This window comes from Thermobia domestica, chromosome 16, assembly GCF_964235325.1.
Source record: "Thermobia domestica chromosome 16, izTheDome1.hap1.1, whole genome shotgun sequence".
Classification (NCBI taxonomy): domain Eukaryota; kingdom Metazoa; phylum Arthropoda; class Insecta; order Zygentoma; family Lepismatidae; genus Thermobia; species Thermobia domestica.
In genome coordinates, this window is record NC_137469.1 from 42,127,680 (window position 1) to 42,153,593 (window position 25,914).

The 25,914-nt window shown below is 37.1% G+C and overlaps 1 protein-coding gene across 1 annotated transcript in view; it reads left to right on the forward strand.

Annotated features, from left to right (window-relative positions):
- Positions 1-1,696: 1,696 nt before the first annotated feature.
- LOC145673046 (uncharacterized) overlaps positions 1,697-25,914 on the forward strand; it is a 106,654-nt gene continuing 82,436 nt past the window's right edge. The window contains exons 1-3 of the mRNA XM_081742383.1: positions 1,697-1,982; positions 18,291-18,548; positions 23,500-23,651. Of these exons, the coding sequence (XP_081598509.1) occupies positions 1,767-1,982; positions 18,291-18,548; positions 23,500-23,651 (626 nt within the window). The 5' untranslated portion in view covers positions 1,697-1,766. The remainder of the gene's footprint in view (positions 1,983-18,290; positions 18,549-23,499; positions 23,652-25,914) is intronic.

A 25,914-nucleotide genomic window follows, 5' to 3' on the forward strand; every position in this document is an offset into this window, starting at 1 on the left:
ACACCTTAAACTGCCCTCCTGTCTGCGCCCAGGTCTTCCTAATGATCTACGGTTGGGTTTCTAGTTAAAATTTTGAAAGAAATAATTGAATAGAATAACATTTAAAAAGAGATTCTCGTGATATCCTATTCTACGGAAACACATGAATTCATATAGTGTGCACTACTTTTATCAGAAAATGTACTCCTGATACCTTATCAATTTTTCCTTGTGGGTAGAGTTGTAGTCGTGGGTACTCTTAGTGCAGATTTACTTTATGAACCGTTATGGGTACAAATATAGCTTATTGATATAAGAGGGATAGTGTGAAAAATATCAATCAACTTGTGCCAGGTAGAGACTAAAAAACATAAATGGAATTTAACTGAGTCAATATAGAAGCGGAGCAGATAGAGCGAAGTGTCCGTACGAAGCAGGCGCGTCAGCGATATTGAGTATATGTGTGAACTAAGATGGTGGAAAAAACACTGCGTTTGTATGCCTTACATTTTGATACATTTTGATGTATGGAAATTTTAAAAATATTGTTTTAGTGAAATAGGATAGTACTAAGATGTTAAATTAAAGAAATAACTGAAATAGTAAAAAGATGGAATCAAAAATTACTCCTTTTCGTAATCCGTACGTTCAAAGAAATATACTTTTTAATCGCAAAAAATCAATGAGTCGTAACCAAATTTAATTTAAAAGTTGTAAACAGTAGTCTCATTTCAGATGTTGATCTACTGATTTCTGTGTTACTTTGGTGGTGGTGGGGGGCTTTCAGATGTGTGTTTAGTTGCAGACAAGGGTCTAAGAAGGTATATATATAAGAATTTTAAAACACATTGAATTCAAATTATGCCAAATATTGCATATTCATAAAAAATACATATAACAATAGCATATTTTTTCACGCTTTATCCTGGCCAACGGTTTTTTAAGTTGGTCACAAGGAAGCGGGTGAGGGTCGATTTTCATCGAAGTTGCACCACCTGAGTATGACGTAATGCCACATACCCATACGGTAGTATTATCATAGAGGTCAAGGCGAAACAAAACTAGTCCTGCATAGCTTTTAACCCCCTTCGCTCTCTGACGCTCGCTCAGCTGTTTCGTGACGTAAGTAAATCTCATTTGATGCATTATTTATTACGTATAGGGGTACATGAGTATAATTTTTATCTTATTTTAATGATAAAAGCTTTATGAAAATTAAGAAAAACTTTTCTTGGGCCGGGCTTGAGCCTACGTCAAATGCGATTTACATATCTTGCCCGTTCGCTAGCATGCTCAGCCACGAGGCGAGAAACGGACAACTCCAACCAATCAAAACCGTGTATTTAGCTCCTATGGCTAGGGTCGAGCGCGATTAAAATATATGCATAACAATATAAATAACAATGAAAAATACATATTCATAAAATATATATGGGACCCACAGGAGCACTGGGGGCCCAGGCCCTGGCCCCCAGGATTGGTGCCCTTGGAGAAGAGCCCTCCGAAATAAGTAAAGATTCACGTTTCTCATTGGTAAAATATAGTATTAATTAAAATGTACCGTCAAACTCAGTGGGAGCAATTAAGACTTGTTTCCCTTCTGTGTGCGATGAGTCTACCTTCTGTTTGTAAGGTATGCTCAATTACTTTTTGCGTTAAGGATAAAAGCTCTTTTTCAGTTAAGCACTAGCTCATTCATTAGAAGAAAAAGATAAATGTTTACGTTAAATGGGAATTTTCACAGACATGTGACTGGGTTTTTCCTTTGCTCTTCCAGTTAGAAGGCGATGCCTTTCCGCAAAAAACAAGCTGAATTACTAGTTTTAAAACGACCAACCTCAGTAGATGCACTATGTGCTTCTGTTCCACGACCTGAAAACGCTTACCCGAGGAAAGGAGGTCATCTACCACAATGGCCAAAGCTACATGTAGATGCAAGATTACCATATCTAGAACCTCCATTAAATATTGCAGTATTAAGTCGTGGTAAACTAGGAGAAAAGGTAAGATATTTCATTCAAAGTTTACACAGGGAAAACAATTATTGGATTGAGTATAGCCCGCTCCCCCCTGTGATTTTTAAGGAATCATAGTGATTCTAACGGTTCATATTAGTTCATAATGAATCGGAATCACATGTTATAAAGATTTAAGATGTAAATCTTGTGGTAAGGAGGCTTTAGTATAAGTAGTAGTAGAGGTAGTAGTAGTAGCAGCAGTAGTAGTGGTAGTAGCAGTAGTAGTAGAAGTAGTAGTGGTGGTAGTTAGTAGCAATACTAGTAGTAGTAGTAGTAGGGACGGGTTAGAAGCCCCGCAGGGGTTGGTTGGGTTCTGTTCTCGATATAAGTAGTAGTAGTAGTCGGAGTAGTAGTAATAGTAGTAGCAGTAGTAGTAGTAATAGTAGTAGTAGTAGCAGTAATAGTAGTAGTAGTAGCAACAGTAGTAGTAGTAGTAATAGCAGTAGTAGTAGTAATAGTGACTCTTCCAGTTCCGGTGACAAAGAACTGGGGGGAGCGGGCTATACTAAAGCCCAATTATTAGTTCATTTCTTTCTTTCTTTCTTTCTTTGAAACGTATAAATAGGTTGCAACATTTTAAGCCAGGTCGACCACATCAATAAAATTGTTTTGTGCAGTTTGTTTTTATGGGTAAACTTTTCAGTACCCACTCCAGTTAACATCCTTAACGGATGCACGAGAAAGTCCACTCGATTAATTTTAACTAAATGAGTGCAAATCTTCCTAACCTTAAGCTAACCCGACCCTATTCTATCCTACTTACCCCTACCCTATTCTCAGTGATCGTAGGCTTCTTTATGAAAATTTCCCTCATCTGTTTCAAAATGTTCCCTAATTTATTGAGTGTCCAATTCCTATAGCTATATTAAAGGAAGTGCCAACCAGATTTGTTTTATTCATTTGCTTTTTGCCTCTATTTTTCATTTTTACTTTCTCCTCCACCATTTTTTAGATACACACAAATATCCCCGGCCTACAATGAGTGCAAATTATATTACTTTAAACATACACACACAAACTATTGCTATTGTATTGGTTTGTTTCTGAAGAACAAAGAAAAATTTTAAATTTATATTAATCAATCAGTCAGAGCGAGAATTGCTATCCAAAATATCCGAGATTTTTTTTTTTACCGAGTAAGCCACTAACAGTACAACATTCCGCTGCCAGATGTCTCATGGCACATGTATTAGCTACTACACCACAAAGCAGCTGCGTCTTCTTTAGCGCATTCAGTTGTGAGTTGTAATTTTGGGTGTCAGGACGTGTTTCAGTGTTTCTGCGATTTGTCAAACGGCTGATGTGAAGGAGCATCCGATCTACATCAATTTCTGTGCCAAGTTGAAGAACTGCAGCCGAAACCCACTTGATGCTGAAAGAGGCCTTTGGTGAGAGTGTACTGAGTCAAGCAAGAACACTTGGTAAGTTCAAGCGTTTCAAAGAAGGCCGCGAATCTGTGGAAGATGACAAACACTCTGGTCGACCTTCAACATACACAACACCACGAATGATCGTGGAAGTGCGTTCTGTGATTCTTTAAGACAGAAGGAAGACAATTCAGATGTTTGTAACAGACTTCGACTGTCGTACGGTACATGGTAACGAATTCTATCCGATGAAATGAACATGAGACAAATTGCAGCGAAGTTTGTCCCTTGCTTTCTCAGCATCGACCGAAAAAATAAACCTCAGGATTCAGACGTGCACTGAGTGCATTAGCCTAAAGAGTTGGAGAGTGTTCAAACTTTTTATCCAACAGGTGATGAATCTTGGTTCTATGATTATGACCCGGAAACTAAGCAGCAATCATCACAATGCAAGAAGCCATCCTCTCTAAGGCCGAAAAAAGCTCGACAAGTTCTCAGCAATATCAAGTCGATGCTGATCATTTTTTCGATATTCGAGGAATTGTGCTCAAGAAGTTCATTCTACCTGGCCAGAATGTCAATTTGAAGTTTTACTGTGAGGTTTTGAAGAGACTGAGGGAAGATGTTCGGCGCAAACGGCCGGAGCTGTGGCAAACGAAAGACTGGTTGCTGCACCATGACAACGCGCTCACGCATACCTCCCTCGGGGTGAGGGAATTCCTGGCCACCCTTCCTACTTCCCTGACCTAGCCCCATGCGATTTCTACCTGTTCCCGAAGATGAAATTCGCGTTGAAAGAGCGACGTTTAGACTCCATTGAAGACATCCAAGTGGAATTGCAACGAGTTTTGAACACTCTTCACCCTGCGGACTTCCAGGAGTGCTTCCAAAAGTGCGAACAACGCTGAATACACGCCAGAGGGGAGTATTTTGAAGGTGGACATTAGGACGTAAGTATAGTTTTCTGATTTTTACAAGAGCTCCTTCGTGGCTAAGCGGTTAGCGTACACGTCTTTGGTGTGGGAGACCCGGGTTCGATTCTCGGCGGGAGCTCATGTGGTTCGGATTCCACGTTAATCAGTAGGTCCACGTCTCATATAGCCTCGCTGCTGAACGGGACGTTAAACTCAAAATCAACTCAACTCAACTGATTTTTACAATGGCATTCTCTGATATTTTGGGTAGCACCTCGTACTTGTACTGGAGGGGCTTGATGAAGGCTTTGGGGTCTCATTTTAAACAAAGGGAAAATCCCAATCTGTACCTTCTCGCGGGAGAAAGCCAGAAGCGTCTTAGGCGGCTAATGTAGGTAGGGACCGACTGACTTCCGGAATAAGGAGTCAACCTCTACCATGTTACAACGGCCTCCTCGAAGTGCGGATGAGTGAGTGAGTGATTGATTTTGAGTTTAACGTCCCGTTCAGCAGCGAGGCTATATGAGACGTGTACCTACTGATTTACGTGAAATCCGAACCACATGAGCGAAGTGCGGATGAGCTGGTAGATGTCAGGGCACCGTGTTCTTAGGAGGGAAAACTTTCCTGAAAGACGGATGAACCACAAGGTGGTCAACGGCATGGACATGTGGAAAGGAAATGGAAATACTACCACATTATTCTTTTCCCTACGAGGGACAAAGGAGGAAAATAAATACAATGATGGTTCTTCCTGAGGTACAACATTTCGGTAAAATAGTACTTCGCTCCGATCTCCAGGTGGGAACAAGTCCGAGAAGAATCTTCATATGAGAAAATAATAGTAATAATAATTTTCATTTCAGCACAGGAACTTGGAACGTACGAACTTTACGACGTGCAAATATACTTGAAAATTTAAAAATGGAAGTGGATAAATGTATGACCGTCAGCACGGCCACAACGTTGCACGTTTTGGACAGACTGTATTTTCTCAACTTTTAATCATCATGCAAAATTATTATTTCAGTCATTTAAAAAGAGAAGTTATTTTTCTTGCTTCGCTCTGAACGCTTCCGAGCTGGTGAGAAATTCTGTTCTTTCTTTGTCTGCAGGTGTTCCTGAGACTCACCCTAACAGCACAATACATAGCAGGCATATGCCTATCATATTCCCCCAGGTACATGGGAATGTGTCCAGTATGTGCCTTATGTACCTTTGAGAGAGAAATCACATGGATGGCAAATCACGTGGAGAAATCACAAATCAAAAATTTTCAAAATGAAATCTACATAGTTTCTGGGATATTGCAGAGACAGATTGTAATTACATCTGGACTTCATGTATACCCATTAAATTGTTGATTAGAAATGGTAATATTGTCAATTTTGCTAATGTGTTCTTAAAATTTTTTTTCAAGTAATCACTCTGAATCACCTCTCTCTGTACCAAGATGAAAGTTAATCACTTAGGTCAGTCACCCTAACACTCAATTCTGGCTACCCCTTCAGTCTCACATTCTTCAGTTCAATCATGCAAACAAACTGTTCACAACTAGAGAGGGGTAAGAGGAGGAAAAGTTGTCTTATGTACATATCTTGATGGTAGGTCAATCACATAGATACTTGCTTTTTTTCCTCCTCAGCTGGGTCATTCACATGCAGTATGGACAAGCAACGGGTGCGAGCGCCAACAAGTCGAAAATTCATTTGTATTTCCTTGTAACGGATAGTAAGTTCATTGCCAGTGACGTAGGGAGTAGCTGACGTAAAGCTGTAACGTCACGTACATAGACACACACACACTTCGCAAAACACCAAATTTACTCCTAGTTTTATTCACTTTCTAGACTCCGAGCAAGAAGGAAGTGTGAAGACCAAGTTCTGTATATGAACTAGCATCAAGCATTTTAGTACGTTCAGTAAATGTTTCAATGAAATAAAGTGAATAATAAAATAAATGAATAAAGATTTCAACCCTATTCCAATCTTCCTTCCCTAACCTCTGTTCGATTCCTGTTGGATTCTCTTCCTCTACCCCAACCTCCTCTTCCTCCTCCATGGTTTTCTGTGCAGGGCTTTCACATACTGGGGCTCCCGGGTTCAATTCCCATTTTAGTACACACACATTTTAGTATTTTCGGAACTTTTTATCGGTTCACACAAAGTGTTCGAATAATTATGAGGGAGTTAAAAGTTTCTAATGACTTGACATACGAAATATTAAAATTACGAGGTGGTTAAAATGTTAGTGTGCACGTCTTTGCCGTGGGAGTCCCGGGTTCAATTCCCATTTTTTTTCCTACGCAACAGTTTCTAATGCCTTGGCATACGAAGTATTAAAATTACGAGGTGCTTAAAATGCTAAGGGCACGCAATTCACATAGGGTGCGTCCTGGAAGGACCATTTTTGTGGGTTCTAAGCAATACAGGGAACTATAGGAAATCCATGATAACCCAGAAGCCATGGTTCTGTGACCCCTACACAGGGACATATTTCAACAACTAGTTTTATAATTTTATTACATCACAATCAGAGATTGTTCATCGAGTAAATTACGAGGGAGTTAAAAGATACGAATAAATAAAAGCTCCTCAAGCCAGGGCTCTCCTGGGGGTTATATTTTTATACACTATCTAGGATCGAACCTGGAAAGTTAGGGAACAACAATCTTAAGTGACATATTTTTGAGGGGCAGGGGCTATATATTCCTGGAAACCCACGGGCCATTCTCAAGCCATGTGGGCATGGATCGCGGTCGTAATGACGTCAAAAGGTCAATAACTTCTCACAAAATGTCATTCCACTTTCCAGGAAACACTCAGACCGACTTTCAGATGTACCACTTAACGTTACAACACTTTCTATAGCTTGTAAAACATAATGAAACCATTAGAAATAACAAGTCCCGTTAGGGCGGCAAGTCTTTTGAATTAGAGAATTCTACATCATACTTCTGTGTGGGTCTGTGTGCGGCCTGGGAATCAGACGAGTAGACCGAAAGTTACTAAATTTTGGTCACGGATACCTTTATCCAGTCTCCAGACCAGGAGGAAGCGGTTTATTAAATTCGAACCTGGAGTCTCAGGGGAAGGGGTGTTTTCCAGGACATGTAAAAATATTAGAAAATGACCGATATTTGTGTTGAATTCATAGTTATCGCGATCGCTGAGATGAATGGTGACACTTCCATTACCGATGACTTTCAAAATAAGCTACCATTTTTTGCAGGCCGGGATCACCGGGGAAGAGGGGTTACCGAGGCAAGTAAAAATAATCCAAAATGACCGATATTAGTGTCAAATCCAGTTTTCACGGTCGCTGAAATCAATGGTGACACTTCCATTAGCGACGACTTTCAAAATCGGCTACCATTGTATGGGGGTCGGTGTCACCCGGGGGGTGGAGTACCGAAATATATAAAAATATTTCAAAATTACCTATATTAGTGTCAAACCCTTAGTTTTCACGGTCGCTGAGATGAATGGCGATTCTTCCTCCAGAGGCGTTGACTTCCAAATACAGCCCAATCGCCTGGGGGCGAGAGGCGTTCTTTTAAATTTCGAACCAGGGGTCTCAGGGGGCGTTTACCGGGATATGTAAAAGTAGTAGAAAACGACCGATATTTTTTCGTTTTGTTGTTCAGTTTATTTACATAGATATTTTATTTGACCCATGCAAAAAGTTGGTATTTCAGCTAGTTATTAATAAATGCAAGAAATAAATTATTAATAATATACAGGGTGGCTCAAAAATAGGACAGTACCGTACTGATCAGCTCATTGCATTTTATATAATTTCTTATTTTTGTTCATCAGGTAGACTTAGTTTCTTTATTATTTGTTCTTAATATGTTTTTACTTACATCTTAAGCTCAGAAGAGACGAAGCAAATAAACTCGTAAACTAGTTGATCAATGCAGAGTGTATGCCTACTTTTGGACTACGTGAACAGATAGGAGTGTATTTTAAAAGAAAGAAACGAGTGTAAACATACATAACCGTATTTCACTTTATATAATATATCCTAAACCACGGTTACTAATCTAAGATAATGTAGGAAAAATGCAAGAATGTAATTAATAATAATAAATATGAACATATAAAATATATTTTGAAAGAAAAAAGGTTCCCTGGCAGAACTAGTTTACTCCAGATGTCGAAGCGTTAACCAGAGTTGGAGTGTGTCAGTGGGTCTAGTTTTCTGAGTGGGTCAACAGCATGTGACCCACTGTGACCCACCACCCACCATGACCCACTGCGACCCACCACCCACCGTGACCCTCTGGGACCCACCACCAAATATGACCCACTCTGACCCACCGACTCACTCTGCTCACTGCATTGTAGACAGCATCTGAACAGCATATTTTTTCACCCTCGACCATAGTCATACAAACTAAAAACACGTTTCTGATTGGTTGCAGTTTGTGATTGTCCAAACCTTCTGGTGTATATATTGCGTATTATAGTAATAATAGAAGAAAATTGTCGTTTTGTTGGAATTGAAGAAGAAGAAAATTGAAGCAGTTGAGGTTAAATTTATATCATGGCAGTCAAGGTGGGACAAAACGAGCTCTGCGGGGCTTCTAATCCGTTCCTACAACAACAACTACTACTACTTATACTGTGGATTCGTATAGCAAAACTGCACACGTAACGTAAGTAAATCACTTTTTTGAGTATTATTTTCATCGTATTTTAATAAAAAAAGTTGTAAAAATTTTAAAAATAAAATATAAAAAATTTCCTTGTTCGGGTTTGAACTCACACCAAAAGCAATTATGATTACTAGCCATTGGTCTAGTATCAAAAAATACAGTGCTTCGCATCCAATAGCGGATTCAGAAGGATCGTTTGGAGGGGGAAGGGGCGGTTTGCTTCCTGAAAGATGATCGTACCCTCAAGGTGACCTGAATATTTTTTTTCAAGAATCGGACGCTTAAGAATGCGAGACTGGAGGGGAGTGGCAAACCTGATTCACAGATTCCATTTTGGTACCCGAATTTGTAAGGTTTTATTAAATGAAAGTATATTCTATCTGTAGATTTAAATTAAATACGCACTTTATGATTCATTAGTCACCGCACTGTATAAAATGCGCTGTCTTGCACAGTACTTGTACAAAAGAAAATACTGTATTGATGATGGCATTCATTTTAACGAAAGAGTGTACAATTTGCTCTAATCATTTATATTTTGAATAACAATTGCGGGACAAGAGATTAAAAAAAGAAGAAGACAGACTCGGTCTACGCAGAAATAGATAATAAAAATATACATGAATAAAAATAATACAAAATGTCGACAAATAACACAAGACATTATGATATTTCTATGTAAATTTCTTGGTATAATAAAATAATACAATAATTAATTATAAAGTGATGTTTAATAGTATATGGCACACATTGTTCCATTTGGGTCAAATTATAGGGGAGCAATCTTTACATATTTCTTTAATTTGTTTATATCAGATATAATTCATCAAATTGAAAATTGAAAAAAAAATCAAACTGAACTCCAAGGATGCTTAGTGGTTCCGTGATTATTCCCCGTGATAGTGATTGCTGAAACATGAATTTCTTGGTTTTCCCCCGAAATAAAAATGTTATGGTTTTTGCCTTAAAAGAACTAGCCTGCGCACTTAAGGGCACAGATCGAGTACAGGAGAATGAAATGGATACACTTCCTAATACATAATACTAATCCTCACTGCATTTAAACCTTGTACTGTACTGCTAACAGTAACCCAGAGTGACGGTTTGAAGTACAGCAGTAACATATAAAGAAATTAATTGTGAATATAAATCCTATATAAATATAATATATTGCAGTACTTCCTAAACCATATAAATGCTACGAAGGTAAATGCACAATTTATTCAATAAAATACTGCAAATAATGTAATAACAAAAATATCAATATTACACTTTCTCTTACACAAACTCAACAGAAAGTTTGTCAGATCTAGCACGGAATGTGTATAAATTTTACATTAATTAAAATATGAATTACAATTATATAGAATCACAAGCCATTATAATGATAAATAGTGAAAAACAAAATGAAGGAAACAAGATCTGAAATGTAAAACCAAAGTGATGTTTTCGTTCATTACTGCCCACAAACTATATTTCCTTTAACATTCCGACTGGCGATATTATTTGACAATATCAGATATTTTAAAAAAAAAATGCAAATTAAAATTTAATTTTGAAAAATTCTCACCTTTAAACGAAATTACCAATGGAGAATAAAGTACAAAAATATCTGACACGAGAGGGTCCCATAAGTTGTCGCTAAAATCTGATTGCCACATAGCACATCTGATAGAGCATCATGAGCAATTTCAAAATTTTTTTCGAGTTCGTCCATCTTTTTTGCTTTTGTTTGCGATTCAGATATATAGAAGGAGTTCAACGTTAGACTCATACTCATGCCTTTTGGGGAATATCCACGAATTGAAAATAATTACGGGCCAAAACCACTATGGGTGGAAACCACACAACGTCTTTAGTCACCTTGCAATCCATCTCTGTGAAAGTTACAACACAAACTCAAATCTACGTCCTTTCTTGTTCCTGGCAAATCTGTCCATGACACGATCGTAATTTACGTTTGTCTCGGTGCGTATATAGTAGTGCCAGGCCGCTAAGTCGATCTGAACCCATCCGGGATCGTAGTCATGTCTTTAACCTTTTTACTGTTGAAAATGTTCTTTCGGATGATGCTCTGTATAGGGTATTTTGTCCGAATACACCGCTAATGCAATGGTATAATTGAGTATGTAAATAAAAAAAAAAAAAAAAAACATTAGACCAGACTAGGACTAGGAAATTGGCTCTATTAGGTAATTTCTTAAATGCAGTTCTTAGAAACATAGTATAATTATAGCTATGCTTACAACAATAATAAAATTATATTATACTAGCCTTCGCCTTACAGCTTCGCCTCCAGAAAGCCAATTTGCTCTACATACGGCCTCGCACGATATAGTCACGCTTTTATTTTATTTTCATTTGTTTTGTTTTTGTTTGTTGTTTTTTTTTTTCTTTAATAAAGGAAATGGATTAACTAATGATTAGAGATAGGTCACTTGTTTTTTTTATGTTATACAATTATTTACATTTCATATTCTAACGAATTCATCCACCCAGTGGTCGGTTGTGATCATCCGCCCCACTAGATGTATTACACCATTTACTTTTTGTAACATCAAATTCCTCTGGCTTGACTCAGATACTAAACAGGATATTCACATTTACTTAGTCACACATCCAAAAATATATATTAAAAAATAAATAAATCATCCACCACTACAAGAGAAAGAAATTTTCAGCAGATCTTCGTCGTGTTTTAAGTTACGTTGTGTTTATTATTAATTGCTTATACACACATTCAAAAAAAATCACACGGATTGTGAACACTAGATTTCATGTTAGGTATCTCCATCTAGTTTTCTCTCTTTATAACTTGTGCTAATATTGAGTAATTAAATAAAGCTTGAAAATCCTTTACTCCCACATAAGAAAGCATTCCATCCCTTACACCTTACCCTTTCCCACAACCCTCTGCCTGACACCGTCTATGATGCCGTTCCTGCTACCAGAAGATGGGAGAAGACACTATGGCCAGCCAGACATCCTGTTTCCAGAAGACGTTGGGATCTCTACATATTCCTATACAGCAGCCAAGTTCATCGCAGCTGACGTAACCACTCTTCAAGCTGGAGTGAAGCCGTAATCCTGTCCACCAGGCGCACAACCAGAAAATGTTCATCGCCGCAGATGCAACCTCTCTTCATGCTGCAGTTGAGTCGCAGTCTAGTTCATCAGGTACACAACAAGTAAAAAGTTCATCGCAACAGATACTACTGCTCCAGTTGTCAAGCCGATGTTCATCGCCACAGAACACACCGATACAGGCATTGTTGGAACCTGGTGTCCAGTTCTCCATTACCACCAACAAGCCAAAGTTCATCGCAGCAGATATAACATCCTTCCAGCTGCAGTTAAGCCGCTCCAGATTTCATCACTGCAGCCATAACCACTTCCGGATACAGCTGAAATCGTCGTCCAACACATCATTCATATGAACCTTACAGCTAAACGTCATTCCTGCACGAAGTCTCCATTTTGCATTACTGTGTGCATGCATCTCCAGTCCTGGCTCCTTTTCTCATATCTGCAAGACACCTGTTGCCTTCCAGCGGACGTTCCCAGGATCTTCCTGATGGTCTTTGTTTCGAGGACATAAATGGATTCATTCCTTCCCTGTGCCTCCCTTGTGTATTGGACTACCATACTCAGCACATAATTACGATGTTTAGACGTTGTTCGTGCGAAGTGCAAATTGACTATAGGCAACAGGCCCTAGAACTGATATTGGTTCTCACCATCGCATCAGTGCGAACATTCCTTCAAGAACACTTACTTGTTAAAAAAAATGGACTGGTTTGATATGCAGTATATGGTGTTGTGTTTTGAAAGTTTTGTTTTAGTGTTCTTTTTTATATATTCTCATTACAGGTGAAAAACCACTGCCTCTCCAAGTATGAAGTTGATTGAGATGCATTTAACTCTTGTTCTTACAGTAAACTTTCAGAGCTCCTCACTGCGTAATATACTGTGTTGAACACTCCAATGTATATATATAAACTAAGGAGAGAGCAAAGTAATAACCAATGACTTTAAAAAAGCACTTGGTATTTTTTTTTCAGAAGAGGCAATGTAATGTAAATTCAACTCATCAATGTATATTAAAAACTGTTAAAATTAAAAATAAAAGAAACAAACAAGCTGAGGTTCCGTAAACGCACTTTCAAGGAAGTGAAATCTAAAAATGAAAGTGAAAATGTCAAAATACAAAAACAAAATAAGGAACTTATACAGGTGAAAAGCCAAAAACAGGGTATTTAAACTAAACAAATGGTAAACAAAGGGTAAGTTATTTGGTCAGTCATTTTGACAGTCGGTTCGTCAGTCAGAACAACATAGTTAGTCGACCACTAGAATTGGAACCTTGGCAGTATGGACCTCAGCCTATACCATCAAACCTTCCTATAAGTACTTCATTAATTATGGTAAGAAGCAACACATAAGAAGTTCGTGCATGGAGGTCTTTCTCCATGACAGGCGTAAACTGTTAAAATTTATAACTTCTATATTTATTATTCTGTAACCTTTCTCTATGTAACTTGCTTTAATAATAATCAAGATGCATCTGAAGTAGTATTGTCTTTCTACCGAGAATAAACAATAAGTAATATCCTATAATCATTATTCAAATTAGCAACAATCTCTCTATTTTAAAGTTACGAAACAGTTCGTAGTTTGACACTCTAACAAAACAATAGAGTAATTGTAGTCCCGTGCGAAACACGTGCAGTTGTAACATCATCACTATTCATGTGCTTGCCAGCAGTGGCGTAGCAGCTGCCCCCGCAACCCCCGCAGTGCGGGGGGGCCCCGATGTATAGGGGCCCCGAAGTCTTGCGATGAATAAAGTTTTAAAGAAGTAGAACTTCCACCTTACTTGTGTCGGCTTTACAAGTGGGGCCCCTTCTCTATTCTTTGCGGGGGGGCCCGCAGAAGTGTGCTACGCCACTGCTTGCCAGCCAACAATAGCGACTTTAATTTCTTCCTAGAACCTTTGAAAAGTAAAAGGAGAGTGAAAAAAACAGTGCCAATCAAGAACAAACTTCTTAAGGGGAAAGGAGTGTAATAAGAGACACATGCTCATGACATGTTGTATGTGTAATGGAATGTGAAAGGGTTAAGAGGTCCATCCAATTGTCGGAGTTTTTTAATATTAAATATGAAATTTGGTAGTTTACAATTAGAATGCGATACTAAACACGTGTTTCAGTGGTATAGATATCTGGTCTAAAATAAAAGTGAATGGGAGGAATGACAATTGTTATAGTAAAACTAATAAAGCAATCATGTGGAAAAAGGATTGATAGTTACCGAAATAAGATTGCTACGCTGGATGTGTGGAATAACAAGAAGAGACAGAATGAGGAATGAGATGGTAAGAAGACCAACCAAGTTTATCGAGATATCTAAGAAGATGCAAGAAAGAATACTGCAGTCGTATGGCTATGTAATGAGAAAAAATGACTATGTGGTCAGAAGCGTAATGACAGTTAAAGTGAATGAGATGAGAGGTAGAAGGAGACCAAGAATGAATTGGGCGGACATGGTTAACAATGACATCAGGAAGAAAGTTGTAACAGGGATTTATTATTATTATCAGAAACGTTGATTCCACGTAAGTAGGAAAAGACGAAGAGAAGAGGGACTTATAATGGAATTGGCCTATGACACAGACTTTTGATACATCCGGTATAGCCACTGTTGGTTAAACTCAAATTCAACCAACCAAATATATTACGCAAATCTTTTATTAGCTTTTAATTGTATTTTAATGAACAATTTACATCTGCCATTAGTCCTACATCTCTTTTTACGTTGAAAAAATTCTTGCAGAACATCGAAAGTCACCACTTTCAGTTATGCTTTTATTAGTTCATAGTACCTTCGATATCGGTTTATGATCAACTGAAACAACGACAAGATAGAGAGATGTTGACAGACATAGAGTAAAATCCTAAAAGCCGATTATTCTCTTCTTCTTAAACATTAAGTTTGAAAATGAAATGAAATCTTTGAGTTTTACGTCCCACAGTTATGCCGGTTAGGCTAAAGGAGACGATGATGATAAGAAATGAATGAAATGGTGGAATGAAGAAAGTGGGAGGAAACGGGAGAACCCCGAGAAAACCCATGCACACGGTGTTTGTTCACCACAAAGTTCACTTGGCGGGAGCTGAGATTGAACAAAAACATCAAGTTTATAGTATAGGTTAGACAAGTAGTGGTTAAAAACGTAACGTGTGGCATTTTCTTTCTGCGTACTGTTACATCGCTGGGTTGCATTGTTAAGTGCATGAAAATCAGTTCCTCTAATTATAATTTTCGCGTCAACTTATGAAAAAAAAATAAACAAATTGTACAGAACTATTATTTCTTTTACGGTATTTATTTAAAAAAAAATGGAAGATATCTTTCTCACGGGGAAAATAAAAACGTTTAACGTAAAATGTTCTTGAAAACGTAAGATCTGACAACCGTAAAGGAATATAAAATATTGCCCTCACTAAGACATGGACGGGGACATTTTATTAGTTTAATTTATATATTACCTCCCCTTTCTGTCTATTTCTTTTAAATAGTTTACGTATTTAAGATTTTCGATAGCCACATTTATTTTCATTTGCACAACAAAAAAGAGTTTCACACTTACACTAAGATTCTGACTTGCTAAATGGAATCAAATCATAGGTTTGAGTGACTAAAATCGTCACTAAAACTATCGAACTAACCACAAAAATATTGAGAGAACAATTAATTCAAAGACATCTGTTCACATAGCACTTATTTCAGTATGAAAGAATATTTAAGTGATACTTTAAAGTAAATCATGAATTACTTAACACATTTTTTTACTTTTTATTTTGATTATATCTTTAATGCATCTCAATACATTTTAGTAATCTTCAAGGTATTAATTTATAATATATCTCTACTGAGGAAGCAATTTTACTTTCTGTGAACGTGTCCCACGTTCATGCTCCAGTTGAATATAAGATCTTTGATAATATACTTGAATAGTGATTCGCTGTTTGGACACCATTTTAAACAGTAGATCTTCTCTCACGTTGTCTCTATTCTGAAAAGATGCATTAATCTCCAATCCATCAACTAAGCCATTTTGTTCAAAACACATGCGAATGGCAGAACAAATTCGAACATTGAAAAGGTTGACAAGGAGCTATTAGAACAATATTTTTATTCTGTAAACAAGTTTCTAGATGCGTAAATCAGCATAATTATTGGTAGTATTGCAAAGGTGTATTTTTATGCGTTACTTATTATGTACTGGACATCGTGTAATATTTTCGAGCTACAATTCTATATGTATATGTTACAACTTATATATAATTTGACAAATCTTGTTCATACGTGCGAATTAGCGTAATATGTATTATTATAAAGACATTTGAGTTGAATGAAAACAAATCAGGATCAACCTATTGTAAGGCGTAGAAATGCTGCGTCTGTGTTTGAAGGATAACCAGGTATTATGATGAGATTAAAATCGTAGGCATTCTGTCATTATTGGTAGGTCACTTGCCGCGGACTGAGAAGCATACATGCACTACAATTTTCAGCTAACCTCTTCGTTTTCCCTGATCAATTTTATGTTTTAAAACAGTTAATCATCTGTAGCCTCTTTCGCCTCCTCCCTCTTTTCCTTGCCATCGTTCCTTCAATGATATCCTCGGGATACAATTCCTTCCCAGCCAATGTCCCAACCAGTTCCGCTTTTTAATTGTAACTAAAATTCTTCTTTTCTCCCTTATTTGCACTTTCTCATTCTTTTTCCGTTCGTCACAGCTAATTCTTTCCATTCTTCTCCACGTCCATATTTCGAAATCTCTAGTTTTTTCATTGCTTTTGCGTAATGTCTATGTGTCTGTCTCACAGAGTATGGTGAGGTTGAGATGGTCGTGAGATTTGAAAAGGAATATACGCTTCTGAGTCAATCTAGAGTATGAGTAACGACAAGTGACCCCAAGTATGTGAATATGGTACTGAGAGTGAAATGCCATTGATAAGACGTAAATAGATTACCATTATTTCTTTAGTTGTATTATAAGTCTATAATATATGCGTATTATCATTGGTGTACGCAAAGGGGGTTACGGGTTTTAAATCCCCTCCTAGAACAAGGTATTAAAAATAATAAGCATTTACTATCATATTAAAATATGTATAAAAAATTCTGAAATAATATGAGCTTGGAAGTTTATACAGGGTGTCCCAAAAGTAATGGTAAAAAATGAAACCACAGATTCATATCACCAAAACAAGCAAAAAAAAAAGTTTATTCGACATATAATCCGGAAATGGACAGCGGCGGAGCTAGACAGTTCCAAAAGTGGGGAAAAGGAATTTCGCACCTGTCTACCGGAATAGGAGTTAAGAAATGGGTTCAGAAATACGTAAAAATCATATCGGCTTGACCCGTTAACCGCATGTTATATAACTGAGCTAGAGATTCTTCATACGTCATGTAGGAATTCACAAAATGTATGTATTGTAAGCAACTACAGCCACTCCCATTATCTCTGTGAGTATACCACATTCCATTGACACTAAGCTGTGTAAGTATTGGTAGGGGGATAAGAGGGTAATCTCCCTCTGTAGAACTGGATGTTTACCATAAGTTTTGAGTTTCCACATGTTAATTTTCTCGGATGTACACTTCATCCCTAACCCCTGTAAAACATCCTTTAATTCCCATACTGTCCCTGCAGTTAATACAACCATGCTAGGCAAGTTTTGCTTTGACCACCATTTTGCTTTAATCCATGTATCACAACTTCGTACTGTATTTTGTCTACCTTCATTGCACCATTGCATTACCCGTGCCAGAAAGTCATTCCGTTAATCCCCAGACGATGTAAGGGGAATATCTTGCACATTTATGTCAAACATTTGGACATGCGTTTAATAGGACAAGCCGATGTGATATTTATGTGTTTCTGACCCGCTTTCCTAGTTCCGATCATTATCCCGTAGTCATTTGTGAAGTTCCTTTCCCCAAATTCGAAACTATCTAGCTCCGCTCCTGTTCATTTTTGGACTACGTTATATAAACGTTTTTTACTTGTTTTGGTGAAAGGAATCCGTGGTTTCATTTTTTGCCATTACTTTTGGGACACCCTATATATATATATATATATATATATATATATATATATATATATATATATATATATATATATATATATCTTTACACTGTTTATTTTATGCAAGTAATAATCTGCAGAACAAAATAAACGAAATAAATTCAGATTTACTATTTTTGCTTTTCTTTTCTTTTCTTTTTCTTTCTTTTTTTTCTTTTTTTTTTTTTTTTTTTTTTGTTATTTGTTTACAGCTTTGGAGGAAATATGATCAATTTGACATTTGTGACTGGGATCCATATTGCTATCAGGTTTCTCTGGAATATTCTCCTCTTCATGATGAATCCCTAAAATCACATTTTAGCAAAAAATATGTTCAAGATACCCTCAAAAGGAATGGTCTGATATCAGAAGATGGTGACGTGTATTGTACTGTGAATGAATATAATCAGTACAGACGGATTCTGAAAAATATTTATTTAAACTACCTTAACAAAGCTCGTAGATACAAGGTAAGTAAAGTATCCATTCCTGGATATCCTAGTATTTAAATCACTGTTTACTTCAAATAAGTGTTGTTGTCTGATACCTTCAGCAAAGTGAATAATATGCACATATCAACACAGAAGTATATAGGGTGGCCCAAAAGTAGGTATACCAGGTACACCCCTGCATTGATCACATATAACGTTCTAGTTTATGGGTTTCTTTGTTTCTGCTGTTCCGAGCTTAAGGTATAAGTAAAAAAAAAACATTACGAATAAATAATAAAGAAACTAAGTCTACCTGATGGATAACAATAAGAAATGATATGAAATACACTGAGCTGATCAGTACGGAACTGTATATCTACTTTTGGGTCACACTGTACACATGTTATAGATGTTCATTTTGCGTAAAGTTCACTCAACTACCTATTCGCTATTAGTATTTCAACTAGATCTCATATTCACCTCAGTAACTAAAATAGAAAATGGAGGGAGACGACACTTCGTACAACGTTGTGCAAACGATGTCTTACCAACAAATTGCCATCGATTGTATGGGGAAAAAAATTCTGCATAACACTACCAACCGTATTACCAATAACAACCCAACGTTGACCCTTCCATACAAATTATATAGGGCCCTATATGTGGGATCAAATTACCCTCGTTTCCGAAAATTGAACTTAACAAATAAGGGTGTTCCGAATGAAAACATCATTGTTATTCTTATTAGTTTGTATGACACACAGAAAAATTAAACGTACCTGATTTGTGACATGGTTTACCTTTGTATTTATTGATAAGTCTGGTTCCTGGTATTTTATACTGGTATGAAAAAAAATGATACTAAGGGTGAGAGACGTTGGAAGAGGATTGACCGAGGAAAACAAAAGATAATAGAAGGACGAGGAAGAAAATAATAATTAATAAAACAATATAAAATAAATAGCAGTCCCGAAAGAAATATGAAAATCACGTATGATCCAAAGTAAAATATTATTTCGTCAGAAAAAATCAATATTAATATTAATAAAACCACAACAAAACCACTATTATAGTTAGGGTTGCCATATTTTTTTAAATCCAAAATACGGACAAGCCTTAAAATGACGACCTATCAAAGATACGGCGCCCAAATTTAGAACAAATATTTTGAAATTTCTTACCTAAAAATCAACTTTTTAGGTTATCACACAATCGTTTACTGTAGATAATATATAAAATATTATTGGAAACTAATATGTTTTATAGTTTTTCATTAACACAAATATATTAAATAAAGCCATTAAATTACGTATATTAAATTTAAATAAAAGAACCCTGGAATGGAAAAATGAGACACTTTTCAAAAACATAATCTACTTTATTAATAGTGACTAAAATATAAGTTATATGATGAAAATACAATTGTTTTCGCCCGGGATTTTAGCGATTCCCGACTCGAAAATTTTCAGGCAGCTCCAAAAACGACACGGACACGGACCCAAAAATACAAACAGTCCGTACAAAATACGGACATATGGCAACCCTAATTATAGTACGGATAATGACAATAATAATGATTGAACCCAGAATCGCTGGTGCTTTACATAGCTCACTTCTATTCGCCAAGTATCAGTAACAATATCTTTTCAAGACGAAAACATTAACTATAATCTTATCTCAAATAATATATATACGTATTATTAAAAGCAACTTATATCTTTATTCAACTTCTTATGAAGCATATTTACACAGCAATCCAGTTGCGTTCTCATCTGGTTTGAAATATCAGGTAATCTGGAAAATATTCAGCCTTTTGCGCACGTAATGGCTTTAGTGTCCCAAATCTCAGGGTATATGAACCTCAGCGGGAACTAACTTCATTTCCACAGGCCACCAATCAGCGACCTGGATTCCGTTTTGAAGTCACCAATCAGTATCGAGACACCGAAACCCAGCAGAACAGAAGCTCCACAATTCTTTAGCCGTTCTGTACAGTTTCAGAACTTTCTGAATTCAGCTCTCACAACAATTTTGCCAGCCGTGGACAAAATAGCTGAAAAACTAGATGTATTTCTTTACCCTTGAGAAAAGTAAATTCATATTTTTAGTTCGTTCGTTCGTAATTCCACTTGACAGTTGACAGTTGATGCATATAGATGTTCAACAAGTGATGGAAGTTTTATGATCAGAAAGGTATTGTTCCGTGAAGACACATAAACTTCCCGCAAAACTGCGCTATATTTTACAAATTCATTTCGATAAAGATGCAAATGGTGCTCAGGCCCGTGAAGAAATTTGTTCTGTTTACAAGTAAGACATGCTATTAATAGTAATATCCAAGAAAATGGTTCAGTTGTTTTGGTTCTGGATGTTCAAGATGCACCAAATACTGTCAAACCATTTGGAGAAAGCTGCTACAGAAAGAAGTTCGACGTTTGCTGCCAGTTGATTTGACTCAAAAACATTTATTCGAATGAATTGTGAATCTACACTGAAACGTAACGAACACAAGCCATTTCTGAGGCGTTGATCACGAATAGTGGATAACCTACGATGACAATGTGCAAAAAAGATACTGTTTGAAGCGAGAAGATGCTCCACGTCTGTGACAAAGCCCACACTGACGCCCAGAAAAGCTATGTTGTGCGTTTGTTGGGATTCGAAGAGTATTGTGCATCACCAGCTTCTGCCAGAACGATAGACTCGGACATATATTAAAGCTAACTAATGGGAGTATGGCATGCAATTAAAAATAGAAGTCGGAACTATCAACACAAAGAGTGTCATACACCACGCTGACAAAGCCAGACTGCATGCATCTTTAAAGAGCTGTTAGAAATTGAGAGAACTTGACTGGAGCTTTTAATACATACATATTATAGCGCGAAACCTGGTACCATCAGACTATCATTTGTTTCAGGCTCTGTAAAACACTCTGAATAGTGTTAAGCTAGTTTAAAAAAGGTCTGTACAAAACCACATGTCCGAGTTTCTTGACCAGAAATAAAAATTCTACGCTACTTCAAAGTAACAATTTATTATTATTAGGTATTCTGCCTTTCGGCAGGACCTGGGACTGATGGGGATTTCTTTTTCAGTTTTAGATGTTTCTTCTACTTTTGTCGATCTTCAGCTTCCTCTTTTAACTCTCAATATTTTCTTCTATCTTTCAAATCATCGATCAGCTGTGTTCTTCTTCTTCCTATTCCTCGCTTTCCTTCCATCTTTCCTTCTATGGCGGTGTGAAGAAGACAATTTCTTCGCAAGGTGTGTCCAATCCAATTGGCCTTTCTACGAAGGATGTTGGCTAGAAGTGTCCTCTTCTCTCCTATCCGTTTTAGAACATTTTCGTTTGTTGCTCTCTCTCTGTCCATTTTATCTTCTCCATCTTCCTCCAAAACCAAATTTCGATTCTCTCCAAATATTTCCTCTCTAACTTCCGTAATGTCCAAGTCTTTGAACCCTACAGCCCAGTGCTCCATGTATAGCACTTGACCAACTTCTTATTAAGTCGAATATTGAGCCTGCTAGTTAAGAGTGATCTTTTCTTGTTGAATGTTTCTTTAGCTATGGCAACATAGCTCAGTATCATATACATGTATTCAGTACGTAAAGAGCAACTTTAAAACTGCTTTGTCCGCTATATATAGGGTGTTTCAGGACTAGTTAGGCAGGCTGAGCTTAAAGTTAGGGAGATGATTCTATAAGCTGAACAAGAGAAAAAATTCCTTGTAGGTCTGACCTGAATATATTGCCAAAATATATATTCTACTCATTGTTGATTTGTAGCCTGCTCTATCAAAAAGTAAATATTTAAGAAATATGAAGTGGCGGCGCCTGTGATTTTCTCACAGAGCGTAAAAGGTTCCTGATAACTCTGTGCAGTAAACATGGGTAAAATAATCAAGAATTGAACCACTCATCACTAAGGAAAAGTCCTTAGGGAACCATATGAAACTGGACCTCTACAAAACTTGTGAATATGTATAACCAGTGATGTTTCCAGGTTATTGCCTGGGGGCCAAACAATTCCTCTCCCCATAAGTTACGAAGTCCCTCTACTCCCGGTGGCTATATCTCCGGTCATGCTCAATGTGGATTACCAATATTTTCGCAATATAACTTTTCATATCTTTGTATTGGAAATCATCTGGCGTCATCACTGTGGGTATCTGTGAAGCTTGCGTATGAATCAGTGTATGAGTGTATGATGAACGACTGGAAAACGATATAATCGTAGTGATAACAGATAGTGAGTGTTACTGAAACGAATTCTCCCAGAATCAGTGCAGTCGGATGGAAGTGGTCTGAAAGCTACAGGTTGGGCATCGTTCCTTTAGTATACCCAGCACAATTACACAAAGCCACATATCATGGGATGGCAGCTGCTAGCATCTTTCTCAAATCTTTGAAAACATCAGATTATGAGTATATATTTATAGTATGCGGATATTTTGGCGATATATTCAGCTCGAAAGTTCATTATTCCATGATTTCAGAACCCTGTAGCTCCTGAATGACTCATTGCCTAACATGGATTGATAGGGGCTTTCTGTCTTGATTTCACTTGCAGAATCACAGTATACAAGGTGTTTCAAAACAACACCGACAACGTTTGGGAGGTGATTCCTGACACCAAGATAAGACAAAAAGTATAGACCAACCTGGGTGTACAAATCCTTCTTTTTGGAGTAATAGGCTGCTGAAAACATGAAAAAAAAAAAAAAAAAGAATTTTAAAGGTACATAGCTCCAAAACTATGGAACCTACCGAAGTCGGATCAAGACTTCACTTCGGAACTAGTATGTGCCCTATCCAAATATCTATGTTTCAGAATCCTAAGGTACTTCTGTAACAATTTTTATAGAGGTAGTTGGTGAGTACTTCAAATTATATGCCCGTAGCCAAACTTCTTTTATGTAGCGTATCCAAAATGTAGCATATTTATGCCAATTGTAAATGAATCTCACTGTTTGATATTCTGTTTTAGGACGATCTCCGGGGAGAAATGTTTATGCTAAAACAGGCAGAAGAGCATGCTGCAAGAGACAGACAAGCTCTGATGCAGGCTGCTCGACATGAAGAGTTTGCGAGATTTGCAGGAATGTTGAAGCTCAAGAGACAATTCGATATGGAAATGAAGTAAGCTTTATTAAATTAATCGTTAAAACAACTCGATAGAGAGATAAAGTAAGCTCTGTTCTTAAAGCAACTTGTGAATTTACATTTTCAAATTCTCAACGCTGAGATCAAGTTTGGATTAAGTACTTGCTTAAGTATTTCTGAGAATTTGTAATAAGATATATCTAACTAAAACTAACTAACTCTATGGCCTATGGAACCCGGAGGTTCAATGCCGCGTTCACAAAAGCTCTCCACTGACTTCTATCCTTAGCTAACTGCATCCAGTTTCTACTCTGTATTCCAATCTCTGCGAGATCCATCTTAATATTGTCCTCCCATCTGCGCCTAGGTCTTCCTAATGGTCGTTTTCCGATTGGTCTTCCAATCAAAACTTTGAAAGCGTCTCTACTTTCTTCCATTCTAGCTACATGACCCGCCCATCTAAGCCTCCTAGACTTGACGACCCTAACAATGTTAGGTAAACCATATAAATTATGTAGTTCCTCGTTATGAAGTTTCCGCCATTCCCCATTCCCGTTCCTCTTGGGTCCGAATATTCGTCTCAGGATCTTGTTCTCAAATACTTTCAGTCTATGTTCTTCCCTCAGAGTAAGTGACCATGTTTCGCAACCATACAGAACAACAGGCATGATTATCGTTTTGTATATTTTAAGTTTCAAATTCCTCGACAGAATTCGCGACGACAAGAGATTTTGAACCGAATAGTAACACGAATTCCCTGCTTTTAGTCGACATTTAATTTCTCCGTGAATATGATTTTCCTCTGTTAATATTGATCCTAGATATTTGAAAGTATCCACTTTATCAAAAGTATTATTTAGTAGTTTAACGCATCCATAATTTGCTGTATTCCGGTCCCGACGCACTTCCATGTATTTAGTTTTCTCTGCATTTACTTCTAAACCCATGTCCCTGCAAGCGTTTAATAAGATCTCTGCATTTCTTTCTATTGTTCTCCTATCATCTCCTATTAAATTTACATCATCAGCATATGCCATAACCTGGTGAATACCGTTCAACTGTAAGCCCTGTTTGCTATCTTTGATTTTCCTTATAGCGTATTCCAAAACGAAGTTAAATAATAATGGCGACAACGCATCTCCTTGTTTCAGGCCATTTTCGACGTGAAAGCTCGTGGACAGAAAATTTCCTACCCGGACTTTACTTTGGGATTCATTTAAACATATCTTAATTAATCTAATTAGCTTTCTCGGTATTCCAAGTTCTGCAAGAACGTTGTATAATGTTTCTCTCCTAACCGAGTCGTACGCCTTTCTAAAATCAATAAATAGTTGATGTACCGGGGTATTGTATTCCCACTTTTTTTCGAGTATTTGGCGAATGGTAAATATTTGGTCGATAGTTGATCGATTTCGTCTAAATCCGCACTGATAATCTCCAATAATTTCATCTGCATATGGGGTCAGTCTTGCTAACAGAATATTTGAAAGGATTTTATAGGATGTTGACAGAAGAGAAATGCCTCGATAATTATTACAGTCAGTTTTGTCGCCTTTCTTGTGGATTGGAACAATGATTGATTCTTTCCACTCTTGTGGCAATTCTTCCTTGTTCCAGATAAGGAGAATGAGTTTGTGTATCTTGTTCCACAATTTTTCGCCTCCAGCTAAAATTAACTCAGCCGGAATTTCATCTACACCCGGAGATTTGTGTTTCTTTAATTTCTTTATAGCGATTTCTACTTCTATTCGGTTGGGTTCAGGAATATACGGTTCTGCGGTGTGTATCTCCTTTTCTCCACGAACACTAGTTTTTGGTTGCGTGTTAAGCAAATCGTCAAAGAAATCTTTCCATCTATTTAAGATGCTATCCGTGTCAGTGAGAACTGTACCGTCAGATTTCTTTAATATATAAGCACGAGGTTGATAGCCTTTCTTAAATTCGTTGATTCCCTTATACATGTCCCGTATGTTTTTATTTTTACTATTATCTTCAAGTTCCTTAATTTTAGCTTTCAGAAAATCGCGTTTCTTTGTTCTAAAAGTTTTGGAAGTTTCCCGCCTGATATCTGCGAAATTTTGTGTAGTCATTTCATTCGGATTTTGTAGCCAGCGTAATTTTGCCTGTTTTCTCTTCTCTGCTAGTTTTATGCATTCCTGGTCGAACCATGGTTTGTTCCTACGTATTTCCGCGTGTCCCAATTTTTCTTTTGCTGAAATTTTAATGCTATCTCTAATTTCAATCCAGTTATCCTCAACACTAGTGCACTCCGAATCTTCTAAAGCCGAAAATCTATTCG